Source organism: Neoarius graeffei, chromosome 5 (genome assembly GCF_027579695.1).
Source record: "Neoarius graeffei isolate fNeoGra1 chromosome 5, fNeoGra1.pri, whole genome shotgun sequence".
Taxonomy (NCBI): Eukaryota; Metazoa; Chordata; class Actinopteri; order Siluriformes; family Ariidae; genus Neoarius; species Neoarius graeffei.
The window spans coordinates 37,990,845-38,010,637 of record NC_083573.1 but is presented as its reverse complement, the minus strand read 5'-3'; the positions used below and the strand labels follow the sequence as shown (position 1 = coordinate 38,010,637).

At 43.7% G+C, this 19,793-nt stretch overlaps 1 protein-coding gene across 1 annotated transcript in view; it reads right to left on the bottom strand.

The window, feature by feature from the left end:
• Nucleotides 1-17,840, bottom strand: part of tpi1b (triosephosphate isomerase 1b) — a 30,119-nt gene extending 12,279 nt beyond the window's left edge. Inside the window, exon 1 of the mRNA XM_060921620.1 lies at nucleotides 17,587-17,840. Within this exon, the coding sequence (XP_060777603.1) occupies nucleotides 17,587-17,698 (112 nt within the window). The 5' untranslated portion in view covers nucleotides 17,699-17,840. The remainder of the gene's footprint in view (nucleotides 1-17,586) is intronic.
• Nucleotides 17,841-19,793: the final 1,953 nt, after the last annotated feature.

Here is a 19,793-nt window from a genome sequence, read left to right as displayed (position 1 = left end):
CTAGCTGTGTTAGATGTGTTAAACCGTGTGGATTTAAGTGGAATAATTGCGAGTCGTCCTGTGGTCAAGGCAGCGTTTTAAGGTAAGGCAATTTGGTTATTAATGTTGCCCGCCGCGGCATGTTTACTTGGGTTCATTTGATTTTGACTTGTGCATCTGCAGCTAGCATCATGCTTTGAAGTAGGTTCTGCTAAGGACGGGTTTATTGCGCGATGTAGACGGACTCAGATGTAATTACATTGTTTTTAAAATTCCGTGCGCTTAAAACGGTATCCCCCTGCTAATCATGTAGCCCTAATCATGTGTTGCTTTTACTTTTCGAGTGAAATATCTCTGCAAATGGTATTTCAATGCTGACATGCCAAAAAGATAGCGGAGTCCACATTTGGAAGATGAAGGAAGAGAAGCCTGATGCTTGAAAATAGATCGCTTAATCCACAACGCATATCTGTATTTGAGACATAACCTGCAACTAGTGGGGATGTTTTGGAATGACTGTGCATGGGGTGTTTTTGGCCACAGAACACTAACCCACAGTAGTAGGAGGACTACTGGGTTCGTGGATTTTGTCTGTTGACTGAGCGACGCATGGTGTTTGCCTTGTGCCATTTCACGTAGCATCTAGCCGCAGTGCCACCTACACTTTCAGGGAATGTTTACATGCCGCTGAACTATTTTCATGTATAATTCTTAAGGACTTGTCTCTATATTGTGCGTGTTCACACATGGACTGGCCATCGGGAGTAGCGGGAGTTTTCCCGGTGGGCTGGTGGTTCAGTGTGGGCCGGCGGAGAAAAAAAAGAAAACAGTTGCGTGCTGGCCTTTAATATGATAAGCAATGTTAACAGTTTCTTAAAGAAACAGTTAACATTGTTTATTACAGTTGCGCGCTGACCTTTAATATAAGCAATGTTAACAGTTTCTTTAAGAAACTGTTAACATTGCTTATCATATTAAAGGCCAGCGCGCAACTGTTTTTTTTTTTTTTTTTTCTCCGCCGGCCCACGCTGAACCACCGGCCCACCGGGAAAACTCCCGCTACTCCCGATGGCCAGTCCGTGTGTGTGCGTGCGTGCGTGTTTAATGTTGGTGTCTTAACAACACACAAGCTTACGTTGTAGTGTGTGTGTGTGTGTGTGTGTGTGTGTGTGTGTGTGTGTGTGTGTGTGTGAGAGAGAGAGATTTTATCCTTGGCTGGCTACGAGCCAGTGTGGACGTTACGCAGTAATCACTGGTAATACCAGCGCTGGCTCCATCCTCTGTGATCGGAAATGTTGAGTGAGGAGAGCGTGAGCCTTGTGCAGGCTATAGGACCTATGCAAAGTACGCGCTTGCACAGTAAATAGTTTAAGTAAAAGGCGTTTCAGGGTACAACGGGAAGGGTTGACAGGTAGCCTATGAGGCCTGTACTATAAAAATGTGGCCCGGTGCCTCAGGTGTTGATGATCAGGGCTTTAAAAAAAAAAAAAAAAAAAAAGGTGTATAAATATCGTTTTAAAAATCGCGATATCAATATTTACTGGAAAAATCGTGATATTGATTTTTTCCAATATCGAGCAGCCCTACTGCGCAGTAATGCTTTCATGTGCTGTTATTTTTGTCAACTTTGGATAGTTGCTAAAAAAAAAAAAGAAATTATTAGCTTACTTGCGCAAGTAGCCTATAGGCCTAAATTAATTTAGCCTACACATGGTGGAATTTACATACCATGAAGTTCACAAGTTAACGAAGTGAGCACGTAAAACTAATGTGTGATCTTATAACATATCGTGTCCATGTTTGTTTGAATTGTGAATCAGAGACGCGAGCAGGAAGCAGTGACATGACAGCTGACACCGGTCTCATTCAAAACAAACATTCTCAAAAGCCAACACGAATGGGCTCGGAACGGCAGTGTTATAAACTCACAGATTAGGTTTTTGCCTAGCAGTACCTGCTCATTTTGTAAACGTTCCCCTTTGATCGTCAGTGAGGCTACAGTTTAAAGGCTTTCATCAGTACAAGCAACCAGGAAACCGAAGGAACAGCGTTTCACACAAAAAAGGCAACGGACAAACGACGAAGTTTGTGGATTATGTAATGTTAAGTGTCAGCCAGTATAATGCCAATTACTACGACACTGCACGTTTCATTAGTAGTGGTTGTAAAAACACGCCTGAATATTTCATATTTCCTGCACGTAATCTTATTGACATTGACTGAACACTGCCCCCTGGTGGACTGAATATCATTTAATTTTGATGCCGAGGTGTTAGTGAGGCATTTAAGAATAATATAATTAATAAAAGTTCGAATACTATTCGAATGTCTAGATTAATTTCCAAACGAACTTCGAATATGATTTTTGGGCCAAGGTCAAAGCCCTATGGTACGGACCCCGGTTATGGACTGATGACAACTCGCTCATTCACAACAACAAACATAGTAGCATTTTTTTGTCAACATTTATAAGATTATCAAAAATCTTAAACAGGGATGAGAATGGGACATTTTAAAAAAAAAAAAAAAAAAAAAAAAAAATCACACCTCTGAAAATGTCTGCCAAGGGCAGACATAACACACGCAAAGCATGTATGGGGGGGTTCAAAGGGGGGTGCGCCTTATATATATATATATATATATATATATATATATATATATATATATATATATATATATATATATATATATATATATATATATATATATATATAAAAAAAAATGTTTTCAAATTCAATGATGGTTTAAAACGTTTATAAACCAAGATAAATATATTGTGAGCGATAATGGAGGTAACCGTAACGATATTAGATTCCTCCTGACTCTATCTTTGACAATTTAAGTAAAATGTACCTTTGTGCTTTTTTGTTTTGATGTGCTCCTGGATGTTTCTAGCTCCTCTGTTTCCATAATTGATGATATCTGAGCACAGAATACACAGAACCTTTCATAAGGTTCTGTAAAGGCTTTGTAAATAATATTAATGTAGAACTTTTTTCTAGATCTATTTTTTTCCATTGTCCCGGGATTGTCCCAGATATGATAATTTTGTGTCCCGATGACATTTTTTATGGTCCCCGGGACGTCGGGACACCGTTAGTTTCGAGCGCTGCTCCAATGTACGGGCATCAGGGAGCCACTATCAATATGCGGGAGACTCCCGGAACTTCCGGGAGACTCAGGATGTCTGCGTTATAAGGTGACCACAGATCGTTAACCATACACACACCCTGAAATTTTCTCAACAGATTTACACGTTTCACAAAAATGACATTTTCAGCAGGAAAAACTCGAATTCCGCGGAAAATTCTCATCCCTGTATAAGTTTTTTACCAGCATTTCTCAGTAGAATAGCATTAATTTTACAGCATGGATAGCGATAACGACAGTGTTCACAGCGAAAGCGAGTTTTACTACCCTGAGGAAGAAATAGAAGAAAACATTTCAGGAGAAAGCTAAAAACCTCTAACTTGCTAACAGTTTGATTTCATCAGTTAATGAGGCCCATTTTGGACCATGTTATCCTCATACATATTACGTTAGGTAAAAACATTAAACCAGTACAATCTCTTCTTCAAAAGTTTCACCAAATGGCTTTATTTCTCATCTCATTATCTCTAGCCGCTTTATCCTGTTCTACAGGGTCGCAGGCAAGCTGGAGCCTATCCCAGCTGACTACGGGCGAAAGGCGGGGTACACCCTGGACAAGTCGCCAGGTCATCACAGGGCTGACACATAGACACAGACAACCATTCACACTCACATTCACACCTACGCTCAATTTAGAGTCACCAGTTAACCTAACCTGCATGTCTTTGGACTGTGGGGGAAACCGGAGCACCCAGAGGAAACCCACGCGGACACGGGGAGAACATGCAAACTCCGCACAGAAAGGCCCTCGCCGGCCACGGGGCTCGAACCCAGACCTTCCTGCTGTGAGGCGGCAGCGCTAACCACTACACCACTGTGCCGCCCCACACACTCTCTCTGAGAGTTGGCATTCGAGCTGAGCCAGCCAGCCCAAAGCGCGTGACGTCAAAGCGGTAACCGGTTTTAAGGCCAAGGCCTTTTACAGCTACAGACCAAAGTCATATAAATAAAGATTTACGGTGAAAGTAAGAAATACTGTTACCGACTTGCTCAACTAAGACTGATTTGACCTAATTGATTGTGGGTTGACGCTCATTAAAACAGGATAATAGGTGTTATAACTTGCACAACATACAGTACATGCATGCGTTTTCACTGATAAAACGTAAAAGGCTAATTAAATAATCAGATGAACTGAGACCATCACATTCTGAAGCAGATTAAATCTTATACCAGTAACTTAAACACACAATACAAGTTACATGTATTAATCTAAATGCAGGTAAACAAGTAGTGTTGTTTTGGATCCAAAGGAGAGTCGGAGCTTACCCGTCTGCGTTCTCACTTCTTGAAGGTCGATCTTGTGGCCGATTGTTTCAAAAACAAACAATATGACTTTCAGTTGTTCATTCAGTTCCCAGTTCATTCGCTTCTTCCACACAAGGGCGAGATGGCAGCGATATCCAGTGGAGAAATCAGGCGGCTGCTCCACTTAGTCTCCATTTTCTGGTGCAACTGAACTCATTTTCCTTTTCTTGTAGTTTTCTTTAATTGTTGGTACTGCACCCTCTTTCAATACGGGCTTATCGCCAACGCTCCTCAACAGATCAGAGGTCTCGTACGAGTCTTCAGTAAAATGTGCAGAGCAGAGGAGAGACCACTTCGTAGGCGCCCAACGTGCCCGTGAACTTCTCACGAAACGCGTCCAAATCTTTGCAGTTTGAACATTCTTGGGCCATGAATGCAACGTAAATCCACCTTCTGTCATGTTGCTGGCTCATCTACGTGGCACGGCAATAAGTTAGCTCAAAATGGAGGATCAGAGTTGCAGTCAGCTCTGTGTTTTAGGCCCTGTCCACACGGCAACGGATTCAGGTGAATCTGATAAAATTGTTTATCGTTTCGGCCTGGCGTCCACACAGCACCGGCGTTCTGGGTGCCCCAAAATGAAATCTTTTGAGAACAGGTTCCAGAGTGAAAAAAATCTGGCAACGGCGCCGTTGCGAAGTCGTCTGGATGAGTAGAACGGATTTGTTTACGATGACGTCACAACCACATGACTGTCAGTGCTTCACACCGGGTAGAAGCGTAACGAACTCGATGCGAGTTGTCAACAAATCCTATAACTTGGTTCATGAAACGCGCTTACAAAATATTTTCACTGTGAATATTTATTGTCTAATGGTGCAAAGTGAGAGAGAGAGAGAGAGAGAGAGAGAGAGAGAGAGAGAGAGAGAGAGAGAGAGAAAGAAAAAAAGAGAATAGCCCTTAGGGCAGAGTCTTTAGTCCAAACACTGCGGAAGCAGTACCAAACTGCGCACTGCCCGTGCGCTTTCCAAAAACAATCCCACCAGCAAACATAGGGGGGGGAAAAAAAAAAAAAGCGATCTCACCTCTTCAGATGTTGGTTTAAGTCCTACAATACATTCCTCAAAAAGGGTGTAGAAGAACAAAGTAATCCATCAACGTGTAGCATTCAATTTATTCCGGACCATTAAAGAATTCTGGAGGATATCAGAATGTTGGCGTACGGGCTTCCATCTACCCCCATTCATTCCTCTTTCCGCGTCTTTCGTTTTACGCTACTGATTAATAATCAAAACTTTATGTGGCTGATGCTACAGAAGAAGGGGTTTATGCGCATGCGTCTACTTCTATTGTTCTGGTGTCTCCGATGGGACCGTCTTACAGCGCATGTAGAGGTGTGGCATGTGTATTGCATCGTTTTCAGCAAGCGTTGCATTGCCATATGAACCTGAAATTTTACTGATCCGTTGCCCATATGGACACGATATTTAAAAAAAAAAAAAAAAAAAAAAAAAAAAAAAAAAACACCCTCGTTACCGTTGTCGTGTGGATGTAGCCTCAGTATAGCGGAAATGGCGAGGAGACCGATAGACTTCCTCCTGTGACGTTACAGACATCAAGGTCATTCACTCAGACCGCTACCTATACAAATCAGTTTAATCGTAAAAATGACTATATTAGATTTATTGTTAGCGCTTAAAACTGTTCCTGTGCCATTCTTGAGGTCTCAAGGCGTTTATAAACGAAAGTGAGGCCATGGCTCTGCGTATCTGCTTTAAGAAGGCAAGAAATTGCACCAATTATCTTCTGACGAGGCACAGCTGTTAATCTCAGGTGACTACCTCATGAAGCTGGTTAAGATAATGTAAAGTGTATCAAGTGTCAAGGTAAACGCTGGCTACTTTGAAAGTGTATGTAATGCCTTATTGCAATGCTTTAAAATGAATATCATTAGTAACGACCAAAATAAATTAAAGTGTGGTGGTGGTGGTGGTGGTGGTGGGGGGGGGGGGGGGGGGGGGGGGGTGTCAATAAATTGCGGCGTCCGGATCCTGGAAAAAGGCAGCTCGCATGGCGTCACATGTGGAACCCCGGTTATCTGGGTCATTTCCATTCATCTGACTCTGTGCTTGTTTACTTGCTGAAATTGGATATTGTTGTTGAAATATTATAAAAATAACGATGTGAAAGCGCTGCGCTGTGTTTGGATGTTCAAATCCATATACAGGGCGGCACGGTGGTGTAGTGGTTAGCGCTGTTGCCTCACAGCAAGAAGGTCCTGGGTTCGAGCCCCGTGGCCGGCGAGGGCCTTTCTGTGTGGAGTTTGCATGTTCTCCCCGTGTCCGCGTGGGTTTCCTCCGGGTGCTCCGGTTTCCCCCACAGTCCAAAGACATGCAGGTTAGGTTAACTGGTGACTCTAAATTGACCGTAGGTGTGAATGTGAGTGTGAATGGTTGTCTGTGTCTATGTGTCAGCCCTGTGATGACCTGGCGACTTGTCCAGGGTGTACCCCGCCTTTCGCCCGTAGTCAGCTGGGATAGGCTCCAGCTTGCCTGCGACCCTGTAGAAGGATAAAGCGGCTAGAGATAATGAGATGAGAGATGAGATGAAATCCATATACAACAGGACATTCAGTTCACCAATTTCCAAGAAACGACACTAATCTAAAGCAACAGTGGGAAAGGTTTGTGCAAACGAAGCGGGCAGATTTCGTGTCCCCTACTAATAATAAATCTGATTCATCAAGTGTTCACCACCACCAGAACGACCACATGGGAATTACTGGAGCAAAAAGAAACCCATTTATTTAATGACAGTTCATCGATTCCCTGATTCTCTCTCTTTCTCTCTCACACGATTACGAGCAACATTTACACACTCGCAACATCCGATCTCATCATATCTGATGTACTTTAACAGGAAGAAAAATGCGCGCGCACAATCATTAACTGAAACATGTTACATGCTTTCAGATTGCAAGACTCGATTTCTTCAGGAAAACATGATGAAAGGTAATCGCCATGTTCTGCACACATCTATCTCTCCATCTCGTACGCGCTACAGAGGAAGACTGTTGTGAACTGGTAGTTTCTCGTCTTGGGGGCTCGAAAAGAACCATTTACTCCAGAACATCCTTTATAAATCATCTGCCCCTTCATCCGATATACAAGAATCCCAGTCACTATCAGAATTCTCTCCAAAATGTGTGATTCCATATCGAGACTGCTCTAACCACTGCTACGCACGGGAATGAAATTGATACCCGAATTGATACACCTGTGACGTCACGCACCCCTTCGGGATCTTCCAGTTCAGTCTCGGCGGATTCAGTGAAAATCGGCTGATCTTATTGATTTTCCATCAATTTATGGCCTTTTTGGATCAGCTATGGTTCGGAAACACATGGTCCATCAACATAATGAATGTTTTGTGCAAGGAAAAAAAAAAAAAAAAAAAAAAAAGTGTGGTTTACAGTTACTTGAATCTAAAATATGAAACATTATGGGCTTTTTAACACCAGCTTACCACAATTCCATGCATTTCATAGTTTTGGTGTCTTTACTATTGTTCCACAATGTAGAAAATGGTCAAAATACAGAAGAAAAAAAAAAAAAAAAATGAGTAGGGGTCAGGTTTTACTGGTACTGTACCTACACACCATTGCATGTAATCCAAATTTAATCAAATCAGTGTCAGTTCCAGGTTGCAACATTACAAATTGTGGAAAAGTTCAATGAGGGTGAACCCTTATGTAAGGCACTGTACCGAGCAAACAAGCTTGGTCAAGAGAAGGGTTCAGCTTAGGGCTGTGCAATTAATCGAATTTTGATCACGAGTTCGATTTTTGTGTCAAACGATCTCAAAGTTCATATAATCGAGTTGAAACGATTATTTTGCCATTTGTCGGGGACGCGCACACGCAATACGTTTCCTTCCCGCGGGCCCATATGCAGACTTGCCGACAACACTCACGCGGCGGAAGCAGTGTGTGTTTCTATGGCTCTCCACTCACGCAGCTGAAAGGAGGAGAGATTGTGAATTGTTTGGCGCGAGGCAGGCTCGCAAGAGGACAGAAGCAGGGCAGAATCGGTTGGTCGACAAAAAGGGACGAAAAATGTCTGTAATTTCGAAGAATCCAACGTGGAACAGAAGCGCATCGTGTGTAAGATTTGCAATAAGGTCGTATCTGCGCCTCTTGGCAACACTACAAACCTCTTCAACCACCTGAAACTGAGCCATAAAGTTATTCACGACGAAACAAACAAACAAAAAGATAAAGCCGATGCCGCCACAACCAGCAAGACAATGCAGCCATCCATTTCAGCCACTCTCTACAATGCCACTCCGTCTGCCACGAGTTCGGAGAGGCACAACGCACTCACAGCATCCATCGGATATTATTTAGCCAAAGACATGCAGCCTATCAATGCAGTAGAGGGTGGGGGTTTTAAGAAAATGATAAACGAGTTTGACAAACGTTATGCACTGCCCTCTCGAGATTGTGGACAACTGGATAGAATGTACATGTTTTTCTCGGTCTTCTGTCAAAAGAATATTATTTTGTTTTATACATTGCAAACTTCAGTTTTTCTAGACTATATTTTCAGTTTGAAAGAAAGGTGAACGTAAATGATCAATAACAAAAGAGGTTGGTTTTTAAAGAGAAATGCTGAATAAATGCATCGTTTCAAAAAATCGTTTGAATAGTCGTGATTTCAATATTGACTGAAATAATTGTGATTATTTTTTCCATAATCGAGCAGCCCTAGTTCAGTTTTACATTTGGCACCATATTGGTGGTATTAATGAGCGGGATTCACCAACCGTTGTGACCAGAATGTAATGTAGGCCATGACTCAATGCGTGTTGGCCTGGGGAAACCAGAGACATGATGCAACTTTGTAAGTTTTACACAGTTCTGAAAACTACAGACCTGAACTGAAATCTCTCTTTTGCATGCATCTTAACTACAAGACAAGTTCTAACGTTCTGAAGTCTGCTTACCTCAGAAGTGAAAAGGGAGGAATTCCAACTGCACTACTGAAGCATCACGGACATTTTGGAAGCTAGAATCTGATTACAAATTGATTGGACATGTGCCTGTTTCGCCAAATCTGTACAACATGATCACTGAGGAAAATCACACTTGAGTAGACGGACTTGACTGTTTGTTAGGCCATCCTTAAAAAAAAAAAAAAAATCAGTTTCCTGTCCACCGGGTGAGCAAAAAAATTCAGTCGGGATGGAGGGATTTTTTTTTTTTTAATGGATGGATAAGAAATCGCAATGCTGTGTTTGCTTTTTCTTTCAGTACTTTATTACAAAAGCAGACACATTTAATAAAATATGACGGTTTAATCAACTGAAACTTGTACAAAAACTTTAAGTTAGCATTTTAAATACTGACTGCAACATTTGCAAAACTTTTACAAAGGTACTTAAAATGTCTGACACACAGACTTTTTGTAGTTCTAAATCGAGCGTTAGGCCTAGTTCGGATGAAATTACACTATTAAAATGATCACTGAATGATTTGTTTTTCTGAATCTTTACTATTTTGTTGTCGCTAGAATACCATTTTGCGATTTCACACTTAAGCAAATGTTTGAAAACTCCGGATCTGCTTCCTTCATGGTGGCTGCCATTTTTTTGTGCCGCACGGCGCATGCGCAGAGCTGATTCGGTTCAGAGTGCGCGCGCACTCGGAGGAGGTAGTAGTGTGTCGGAGGGAACAGAAGCAGAGATGACGCTTATTTTGTCTCCGGTAAACCAGTCTTCTCTCGTTCAATTACGTGCTGGCATCAAAAGACACCGTTGGTTGTAAATGAAACCAAACTGAGTGGTTGGAGTGTATTTTCATACACAAATGGAGAAATGTTGGCTGAGTGTGTAATTGTGTCGCCCCACTGCAGACCGTTGTCGTTGTTACTTCATAGCATGCTCAGTTGCGTGAATGTGTCATGGACCGAAAATAAGAGATTTACAAGCCAGGAACGCCTCATGATGCAATACGCAAGAAAAGAAAGAAGATTTACTGCCATTTTACTTTGTATTTGAGTAAAGTGAATAAATAAATGGTCTGTGGAAAATGCATTTAATCCTGGGAACTGCGTGCACAGGAGTTTCTTTTGTGTTTCCTCCCCCCCGGCTGGCTACTTATTTGTCATGGCTGGCTAGTATGAGCCTTAGTGGAAAGCCCTGGGAATGCGGAAATGTCAAGTTCGATTTTAGATTTACGAACCCGAAAAAAAAAAATGTCGAAAAACCGGCGTTAAAAAAAATAAATAAATATTCAACCACACAAACGGCAAACACCCGGCCAGCGGACCAGAAACGGAACATTTTTTAATAATGGCCTTAGGACAGTCTCCTTCTCCAACATAATTAAACAAACAAGTGCTCGGAGGGTGGCACGGTGGTGTAGTGGTTAGCGCTGTCGCCTCACAGCAAGAAGGTCCTGGGTTCGAGCCCCGGGGCCGGCGAGGGCCTTTCTGTGTGGAGTTTGCATGTTCTCCCCATGTCCGCATGGGTTTCCTCCGGGTGCTCCGGTTTCCCCCACAGTCCAAAGACATGCAGGTTAGGTTAACTGGTGACTCTAAATTGACCGTAGGTGTGAATGTGAGTGTGAATGGTTGTCTGTGTCTATGTGTCAGCCCTGTGATGACCTGGCGACTTGTCCAGGGTGTACCCCGCCTTTCGCCCGTAGTCAGCTGGGATAGGCTCCAGCTTGCCTGCGACCCTGTAGAACAGGATAAAGCAGCTACAGATAATGAGAATGAGAAGTGCTCGGAGAGCACAATATCCCCCACTGGCAACTAGATCTATGCTAACGTCATGATGTCACACCATCCATGCATCCCACCAGAGCTCTTGAAAGAAGACCATGCTAGTTCAAGTTATGGATACAGTAAGCAAAAAAACCCCAAGATATCCTCCTGTTTCATGCTTAATCAGAAGGCCATCTGCAGTGTATGGTGGCACGGTGGTGTAGTGGTTAGCACTGTCGCCTCACAGCAAGAAGGTCCGGGTTCGAGCCCCGTGGCCGGCGAGGGCCTTTCTGTGTGGAGTTTGCATGTTCTCCCCGTGTCCGCGTGGGTTTCCTCCGGGTGCTCCGGTTTCCCCCACAGTCCAAAGACATGCAGGTTAGGCTAATCGGTGGCTCCAAATTGACCGTAGGTGTGAATGAGAGTGTGAATGGTTGTCTGTGTCTATGCGTCAGCCCTGCGACGACCTGGTGACTTGTCCAGGGTGTACCCCGCCTTTCGCCCGTAGTCAGCTGGGATGGGCTCCAGCTTGCCTGCGACCCTGTAGGACAGGATAAGCGGTTACAGATAATGGCTGGATGGATCTGCAGCGCATTTGTGCCTTTATGCCACCACAAGAGATGAAACAAACCATCATGATCTTCAAATGTGCGCTTGCATCAGTGCAACATCACAATTTCCCAGTTCAGCTGTTATAAAGCAGACGACTGGTGTTTTGGAAGGAGGGGAAGGATGTGCATACATCTTTGGCATTACAGACTTGACCCAGATTTCTATTCAGGATACTTCAAGTGGTTTGTCACCTCCCTTAGAACATTCCTGGTGAAAATGATGTTCGGTTCAGCTAGTTGGGAATGGTTAGTTACGCATCTAAAAAAAAAAAAAAAAAAAAAAAAAAAAGGTACACTGCCTTTCAAAAGGCTGGTATACCAATTAAAGATGTCAAGAACAGAACCAGCAGCAAAGTTTATTAATAGAAAGTGAATTTTTTTTTCCCCCCCACAAACAAGCATAACCATAATCAACTTGTCCTCAATGCACAGTACAGTTTGGAGACAGGGATCAGCAGGTGGTATTCACACGACTATCTTGGGTAAAGTCAAATCTAAATTAAACCCCAGCAGTGACTGACTTAAAGGTCAGACATCCCAATCTCCCCCGCCAAAAGGTCAGAGGTCATCAGCCAAAAGGTTGCTTAGCATTTTACAAGGATCAGGGGTCAAAGAGAAACTGGAAGATAAAGGTCAGGCAGGTCATAGGATTAAAATAAATATACATTATTTACCAGCTGGGAGGCCCATATCGTGAAATACCGTGACCAAGGTCTTGAAAATACTGACCTCAGCCCAGAGGCCTCAGTCAGTATTTTCAAGACCTCGGTCACGGTATTTCACAATACGGACCGACCTTAAGCTGGTAAATTATACATTTATTTTTTTCTTTCCCAAATTCAAACATAAAATGAGAGTGCCTGAAAGGGAAACCATATTTAGGACAAACCTGCTACAAGCTCATTTCCGGCTTTCTCCTGAAATGTTCTTTCATTTCGCCTTCATCAGGGTAGTAAAACTCGCTTTCGCTGTGAACTGTCGTTATCGCCATCCATGCTGTAAAATTAATGCTATTATACTGAGAAATGCGAAAATAAATGTTGCCAAAAAAAAAAAAATTGCTACCATGTTTGTTGTTGCGAACAAGCGAGTCGCCAAAGGTCTGTAACCAGGGTCTGGATCGTAGGATTCCGGACCGCTCGCAAGCCAATCAGAGCGCACGATTTGATGGAAATCGGACAGCGAACTTTTTTTTTTTTTAAACCCTACAGGGAAGATGAAATCTCAAGCCATATTTGACTTCATAGCTGTTGAGCTTCAGTGATGTAAGAGAGCAGAGTGTGAGGGAAATGAAGACATGTTGAACTTCGGCTAGTTGAAGTCCACAGCTGTGTGTGGGGTACAGAATCAGAATCACTTTTATTGCCAGGTATGTGGACACACATGAGGAATTTGACTCCGGTTTCACTTATGCCGCTTTTCCACTACAAACGCGGCTGAGTCGGGCTGAGCCGTGCCGTGCTGAGTCGAGCTGAGCGGGGCTATTGAAGTTGCATTTCGACTACAACCGCGCTGAACCGTGCTGGCTGGAAGTGGGTGGACACATTGGGTGGAGTTAGCGAAAGTGGGTGGACGTCAGGTGATGTCGTTAAGCAGCGCAAACAGTGACATCAGTGAGCTTTTAAGCGGTAGTCTCACGACCCGAATAGTAAACAATAAACATGGAGTCGTTAGTGTGGCTGGTCTTGGTGCTGTGGCTTGTTGTCACCGACAACAGATACTGGCAAGAGCGTATAGATGAGGCGAGGCGCATAAGGCTTCAGAAATTCTCGTAATTCGTAATTCTTCTCCTTCCGGGTTTGCGGTGTTTACAGATCCCAGCGTGCTCGCGGGGCGTGTGTGGGCATGTGAGGACACTCCTCCTCACCAATCAGTGCACAGGGGAGTGTCTGCTCACGCCCCCAGCCTCACTCGGCTCGGTTTGGCTCGCTTCAGCCCCACTCCAAAACGGTGCGAGTTTTAGGGGCTAAGCAGGGCTGAAGCGAGCCGAGTCGTGCTGTTCTTTGGTAGTCGAAACGCGAGCCGTGTCGGGCTGAAGTGAGCTGAAGTGAGCTGAAAAAGGGTAGTGGAAAAGGGCCACTAGACTACGTTCAGACTGCACCCTGAAACGACCCATATCCGATTTTTTTGCCCATATGCGACCTGTATCCGATTTGTTATTGACAATCTGAACAACACAGATCCGATTTTTTCACATGCGACCCAGGCCGCTTGGATATGTGGTCCTAATTCCGATGCATATCCGTTATTTTCATATGCGACTGCAGTCTGACCGGACAGGTCGCATTCATGCGACCTACACGTCATCAACAAGAGACAAACGTCACTATTCTGCGTTGGCTAATCCCGCCTCTTTGGTGGAAAACAACAACATTTGTACAGTTTTCAGAATTTAAATAGACTTTTATAGAATTGATCAAGCTAATGGTGGATTTGGTAGGGACCTGGATGTTAAATCATCCTGTATTACAAGATAAGATTGTTCTGGAAATTTCCAGTAATTTGACACCGTCGGTCTCATTAGTCTGCTGCCCACATTAATCAGATTATTGTGTGAGTTCCGCCGCCGCCACAAAAACCACATCGCCAGGTCTCGCCTCATCTCCATGCTTTACTTGCAAACTTGAAGAGTGCGCTTTTTTTTGTTTACGTATTACGTAGATGTGCTTATTACGTGTCAATTTGCGCATGCGGGACACTTTTGGGTCGTTTTCCGTTCATATTGGAGATCGCATACAAGTCTCATATAATTGGTAATGTGAACAGCCTAACAAAAAAAATGGATTTCACAACAAATCGGATATGGGTCGTTTCAGGTTGCAGTCTGAACGTAGTGTTAGCTCTCATAGTACAAGACAGATAAAAAGCGTATACACAAAAACAAACAAAAAAAAAATGGTGCAATAGGTGCATAGTGCAAAGTAACCCAAGTAAGTCATCCAAAGTAATCCAAGTGAAATAGATAAAGTATAGTGTGCACAGAATGATGGTACGAGTGTGCACATATTTTACAAGTGATATTACTGATACATGCATTTGGATTTTAGCTGTTCATCACAAAGGTTTTTCCCTTTTGGTGCAATATGTTGCATAGTGCAAAGATGAAATAGTAAATAAGTATAAATATAAGTAACCGTGAACACAGAATGACAGTACGAGTGTGCAGATATTTTACAAGTGATATTATTGATATATGGGATATTCCACCGAATGGGTGCCATTTGCTTGTTGTACCACTCCCAAATTAAACTTAATTTGTTATATCTTTTCAACACTGATTTATAATAACACATTTAACTATCCAAAATGTGTATTGGTCAACCTCAGGCTACGTTATTTTATTTTATTTTTTTTTTTACAAGGTTTGGAAGTCAAAGATGGCTGCATACTCTTTATATATGATTAACAGGACTGAGTTTTTAGCCTAGGATTAGCTAATACATGGAATTAAGCCACATGGCGGCATCGCTAATAGCATGACCACACTTGGCACATTCTAGTGATTTACCAAAAATCTGTATTTTTAAAATAAACAAATATCTAAGAAATAATTTAAGTAACAGGACAGTATGTTGACATTGGCCTTATCAGTCAAAGTTGGAAAAAAAAATCAAATATACAGAAAAGTAAATGAGAGAACTAACTTTTGGTCTTCCCATGGCCTTCAGAAGACACAGCTGATGCAACTTCCTGTTGAGCATGTGATTTATGGAATGTTCCAAATTTGTCAGATGGGGTAATATGTTTGGGTAACAGGACTGAGTGAAAACCCAGGGACATGACTAAAATGTGTATTTTAACTAAGATCTTGTGGATTTCTTATGGAAAAAAAAAATTATAAACAAACCACGGATAGGATATGGAGTCACACAACAGTGCAAAAGAAATACTGTTTCTGAAGGATTTTAATCATAATATTTCATAGTTAAGTATAGTTAGAGTGCGGGGACAGGTAACATGCTATTTTTCACTGTTTTAGGTAGTTTTTATTAATCCTTACAATTATATATCTTAAATTTGAAGTCAGATCAATGTGCAGAACATTCTGCGTAATAAGGAAATGTATTTTAAAGTACCTCTTTATGTGCATTTATACATATAATTTTCTGGGGACGGAAATGGCACCAATTTGGTGGAATGGCTCTCTCTCTCTCAAATAAATTTTTTTTTTAATATATATAGGCAGCACGGTGGTGTAGTGGTTAGCGCTGTCGCCTCACAGCAAGAAGGTCCGGGTTTGAGCCCCGTGGCCAGCGAGGGCCTTTCTGTGCAGAGTTTGCATGTTCTCCCCGTGTCCGCATGGGTTTCCTCCGGGTGCTCCGGTTTCCCCCACAGTCCAAAGACATGCAGGTTAGGTTAACTGGTGACTCTAAATTGACCGTAGGTGTGAATGTGAGTGTGAATGGTTGTCTGTGTCTATGTGTCAGCCCTGTGATGACCTGGTGACTTGTCCAGGGTGTACCCCGCCTTTCGCCCGTAGTCAGCTGGGATAGGCTCCAGCTTGCCTGCGACCCTGTAGAACAGGATAAAGCGGCTACAGATAATGAGATGATGAGATATATAGGCAGCACGGTGGTGTAGTGGTTAGCGCTGTCGCCTCACAGCAAGAAGGTCCGGGTTCGAGCCCCGTGGCCGGCGAGGGCCTTTCTGTGTGGAGTTTGCATGTTCTCCCCGTGTCCGCGTGGGTTTCCTCCGGGTGCTCCGGTTTCCCCCACAGTCCAAAGACATGCAGGTTAGGTTAACTGGTGACTCTAAATTGACCGTAGGTGTGAATGTGAGTGTGAATGGTTGTCTGTGTCTATGTGTCAGCCCTGTGATGACCTGGCGACTTGTCCAGGGTGTACCCCGCCTTTCGCCCGTAGTCAGCTGGGATAGAACAGGATAAAGCGGCTACAGATAATGAGATTATATATATATGGTACAGTAAATAAGTTTTGACTTTACACTGATTTAAAGAAAAAAAAAGAGCTCACTGAAAGAAAGCTGTGATCTATATTATATTACAAGTGTGATCTGATGTCAGAGATCTAATATGGATAGATACTGAAGTACTGCTTAAACTGAACTTTACTGAGAAGGTAAAGTTCTTCACCTAGAAATAAAACTACTTCTCAGTATATTTAGACCAAAAAAAGCCACAAGAGGACCAGGGTTACTGCCTTGTCGTGGTTAGAAACCAGAAAACCCGTTTAATTCATGCATTCGAGTCATTAAAAGAGTAAAAATCCGCCAGCTCTTCTTGGCTTCCTGCCGCTCACTCAACAGGCTACGTGCTGCCCAACACGCACGCGCATGCGCACGCACGCTCCTCCACACACCCACTGCCCCACTCAGCCGTGTCCCGCAGCATCAATACTTCACAACAGCACTACTGCGGCTACTATTATCACTACAGCAAGTCTCGTGTTTACACCAAAATCCGCCATTTTCCCCCTTTAAACACACACAGAGCTGATATTCGTGCACACGACCTTGAGTTAGCTCTTCCTGACTAGCCAGTCAGCCACAGTGTTAGCATTAGCATGTAGCCATCCAGTCTGCCTTTGCATGCACTGTTTATTATACAAATTAGCAACGAGTTTGGACAGACGCTTAAATATATTTTTGTTTAGATGAAAACTAGCACGAATAAAGTGTTTTATTTAAATTAGCAAAGCTGACTGGATGCTACTGCAGTGTTTGGTGGTGTTAGCAAGTGGACTGAGCGTTTCCTGTTTTATACATGTTAACTAGCTTTCTAGCGGTTTATGCACCCGGAAATAACCGAATGAAAGACGGTAGAGAGAGAGAGAGAGGCTCAGGACACATGTGGCCTTGTTACTTGACCCCCTCACCGGTATCAGCGTGGAGCTTGGCGCTGTTCAGGGTGTTGATGAGCTCCCCGAGGCTCTTCTTATCACCGTTCATCTTCCAGTTTCCACCGACGAAAAATTTCCTGCCAGTCATGATTGCAGAAAGCTGAAGCACCAAAACAGCCTGCTGGGTGACTAGTGAAGCTCTAAGGTGACCCCAGAAGGAGAGAGACACAGCAGTGAGCAGGCGGTGCTCTGGGTTTATATAGAGGAACGCACAGCTCCCCCTACACACACACACTGGTGTGTGTTCCAATTCACACCATAACTCTAGTGTGCACTGCCCCTTTACCACTTGCCAAGAACCAAGTCAAATCCATCCATCCATCCATTATCTCTAGCCGCTTTATCCTGTTCCATCCCAGCTGACTACGGGCGAAAGGCGGGGTACACCCTGGACAAGTCGCCAGGTCATCACAGGGCTGACACATAGACACAGACAACCATTCACACTCACATTCACACCTACGGTCAATTTAGAGTCACCAGTTAAAGGCCCGGTCACACAGCGCTTTACGGCTTTATCACGGCCAAAGCCCGTCAAAAAGTGCTCTCCCGTGAAGCAGACGATATTGTTCGTGTTGATGTCGAAGTTAAGACGTGTTACAGTCGATATACAGACGTGACAGGACGCAGGGGAAAATCGGAACGGCGTCGGACGCGGCAAAAAGTTTTGGACTGCTCAAAACTTTAGACCGCGGACAACCACGGCCGGCACACGTGGTAAAGACGTGCAACACAGGTGAAAAACACGTGATAATCAGTGTCCCGGCCGTTATTAAAACTTGGGGAGACGTGGTAAGACGCGAAAGTTTGGCGGTCTATCACGGGCAGAGCACGGTCATCGGACGGGTGTTACGCGTTGGTATCACGGGATATAGCGTGTGTTTAGCGGCTTATCACTGAGAAATGGATTTTTCCGCGTACATAGCACTGTCTAAGCTCGTTAAACGACATCTCAAACAAGTTCTAAATTCGATTGATCACTGTCTAATCACTTCTGCATCACTTCTGATTTGCGGCATGTAAATACCGTAATTTTCTGAGACCTCGGCACTTGCAGTCTAGATGTCAAGGGGTGAACATGAACCCTCAACGCTGTGATATCCTCATCTTAATGCTCCAGCACCAACAGAACCAACTGATACAGGCTCAACATATCCTACCGCTTTTATATGCGCAGCAAGCCGCTCTTCCAACGACGCTGAGCCGCGGTTACCCGTGATTTGGCAGTGCTATGGCAGTGAAACAGCCGCCGACGGCCATACCCCGTACAAAGCACGGCAAAGCCAAAATTGACCAAAAATTACCACTTACGACCACGTCCACCTGATTTTTGTATCTTTTTGTACGTGATATAGACGCGGAGTGCTGTGTGACCGGGCCTTAACCTAACCTGCATGTCTTTGGACTGTGGAGGAAACCGGAGCACCCGGAGGAAACCCACGCGGACACGGGGAGAACATGCAAACTCCACACAGAAAGGCCCTCGCCGGCCACGGGGCTCAAACCCAGAACCTTCTTGCTGTGAGGCGACAGCGCTAACCACTACACCACCGTGCCGCCCTGACTTAGACATGTATGCACATAATTTAGGAGAGGATAACTCAACTGTTATAGAGGATGTGCAGTCACGTGACCCGTCCGTGTTTACTCCGCCATATTGGACGGCTTCAGGATTGTTTACCTTGCGCGAGTGTAATGGATCCAGGGAGTAATCCCCAAGAAAATTCAGAAAATACCCCATCTACATCGCGCGATTACTTGTCTAAGTTTGTTCAGCATCTTGAAGGTGACGTGAGCCAGCGTTACGTGGAAAAGTGTTCCAGGTTGGGGATTGCAGGTCCGTACAACTTGCCGCAATCCTTGTTCAGGGAAATTCGGAGCTGCGGTGCTGGCGATTTGCCCGATCTGGCCTACCACGACATTTACAATTTTCTTGTTAATCGTGAATCGTGTTACACTGCCAAAGCCCTCAAAGCTTACAGGAGCCTGGAAGCTTATAAATATTTTGTTGCGGGATGGGTATCCCAACTATACCTCTGGAAGGTTCCGAAGAAGAATGTCTACTTGATAACCTCACAGGTAACTGGCATTAAGACGTTTATCATAAAGAGACTATGCAGGACGTTTTATCGTAAGAATGTTCGAAATCTAAACTCAGTTCCAGATAATGACAGGGTTGTAAA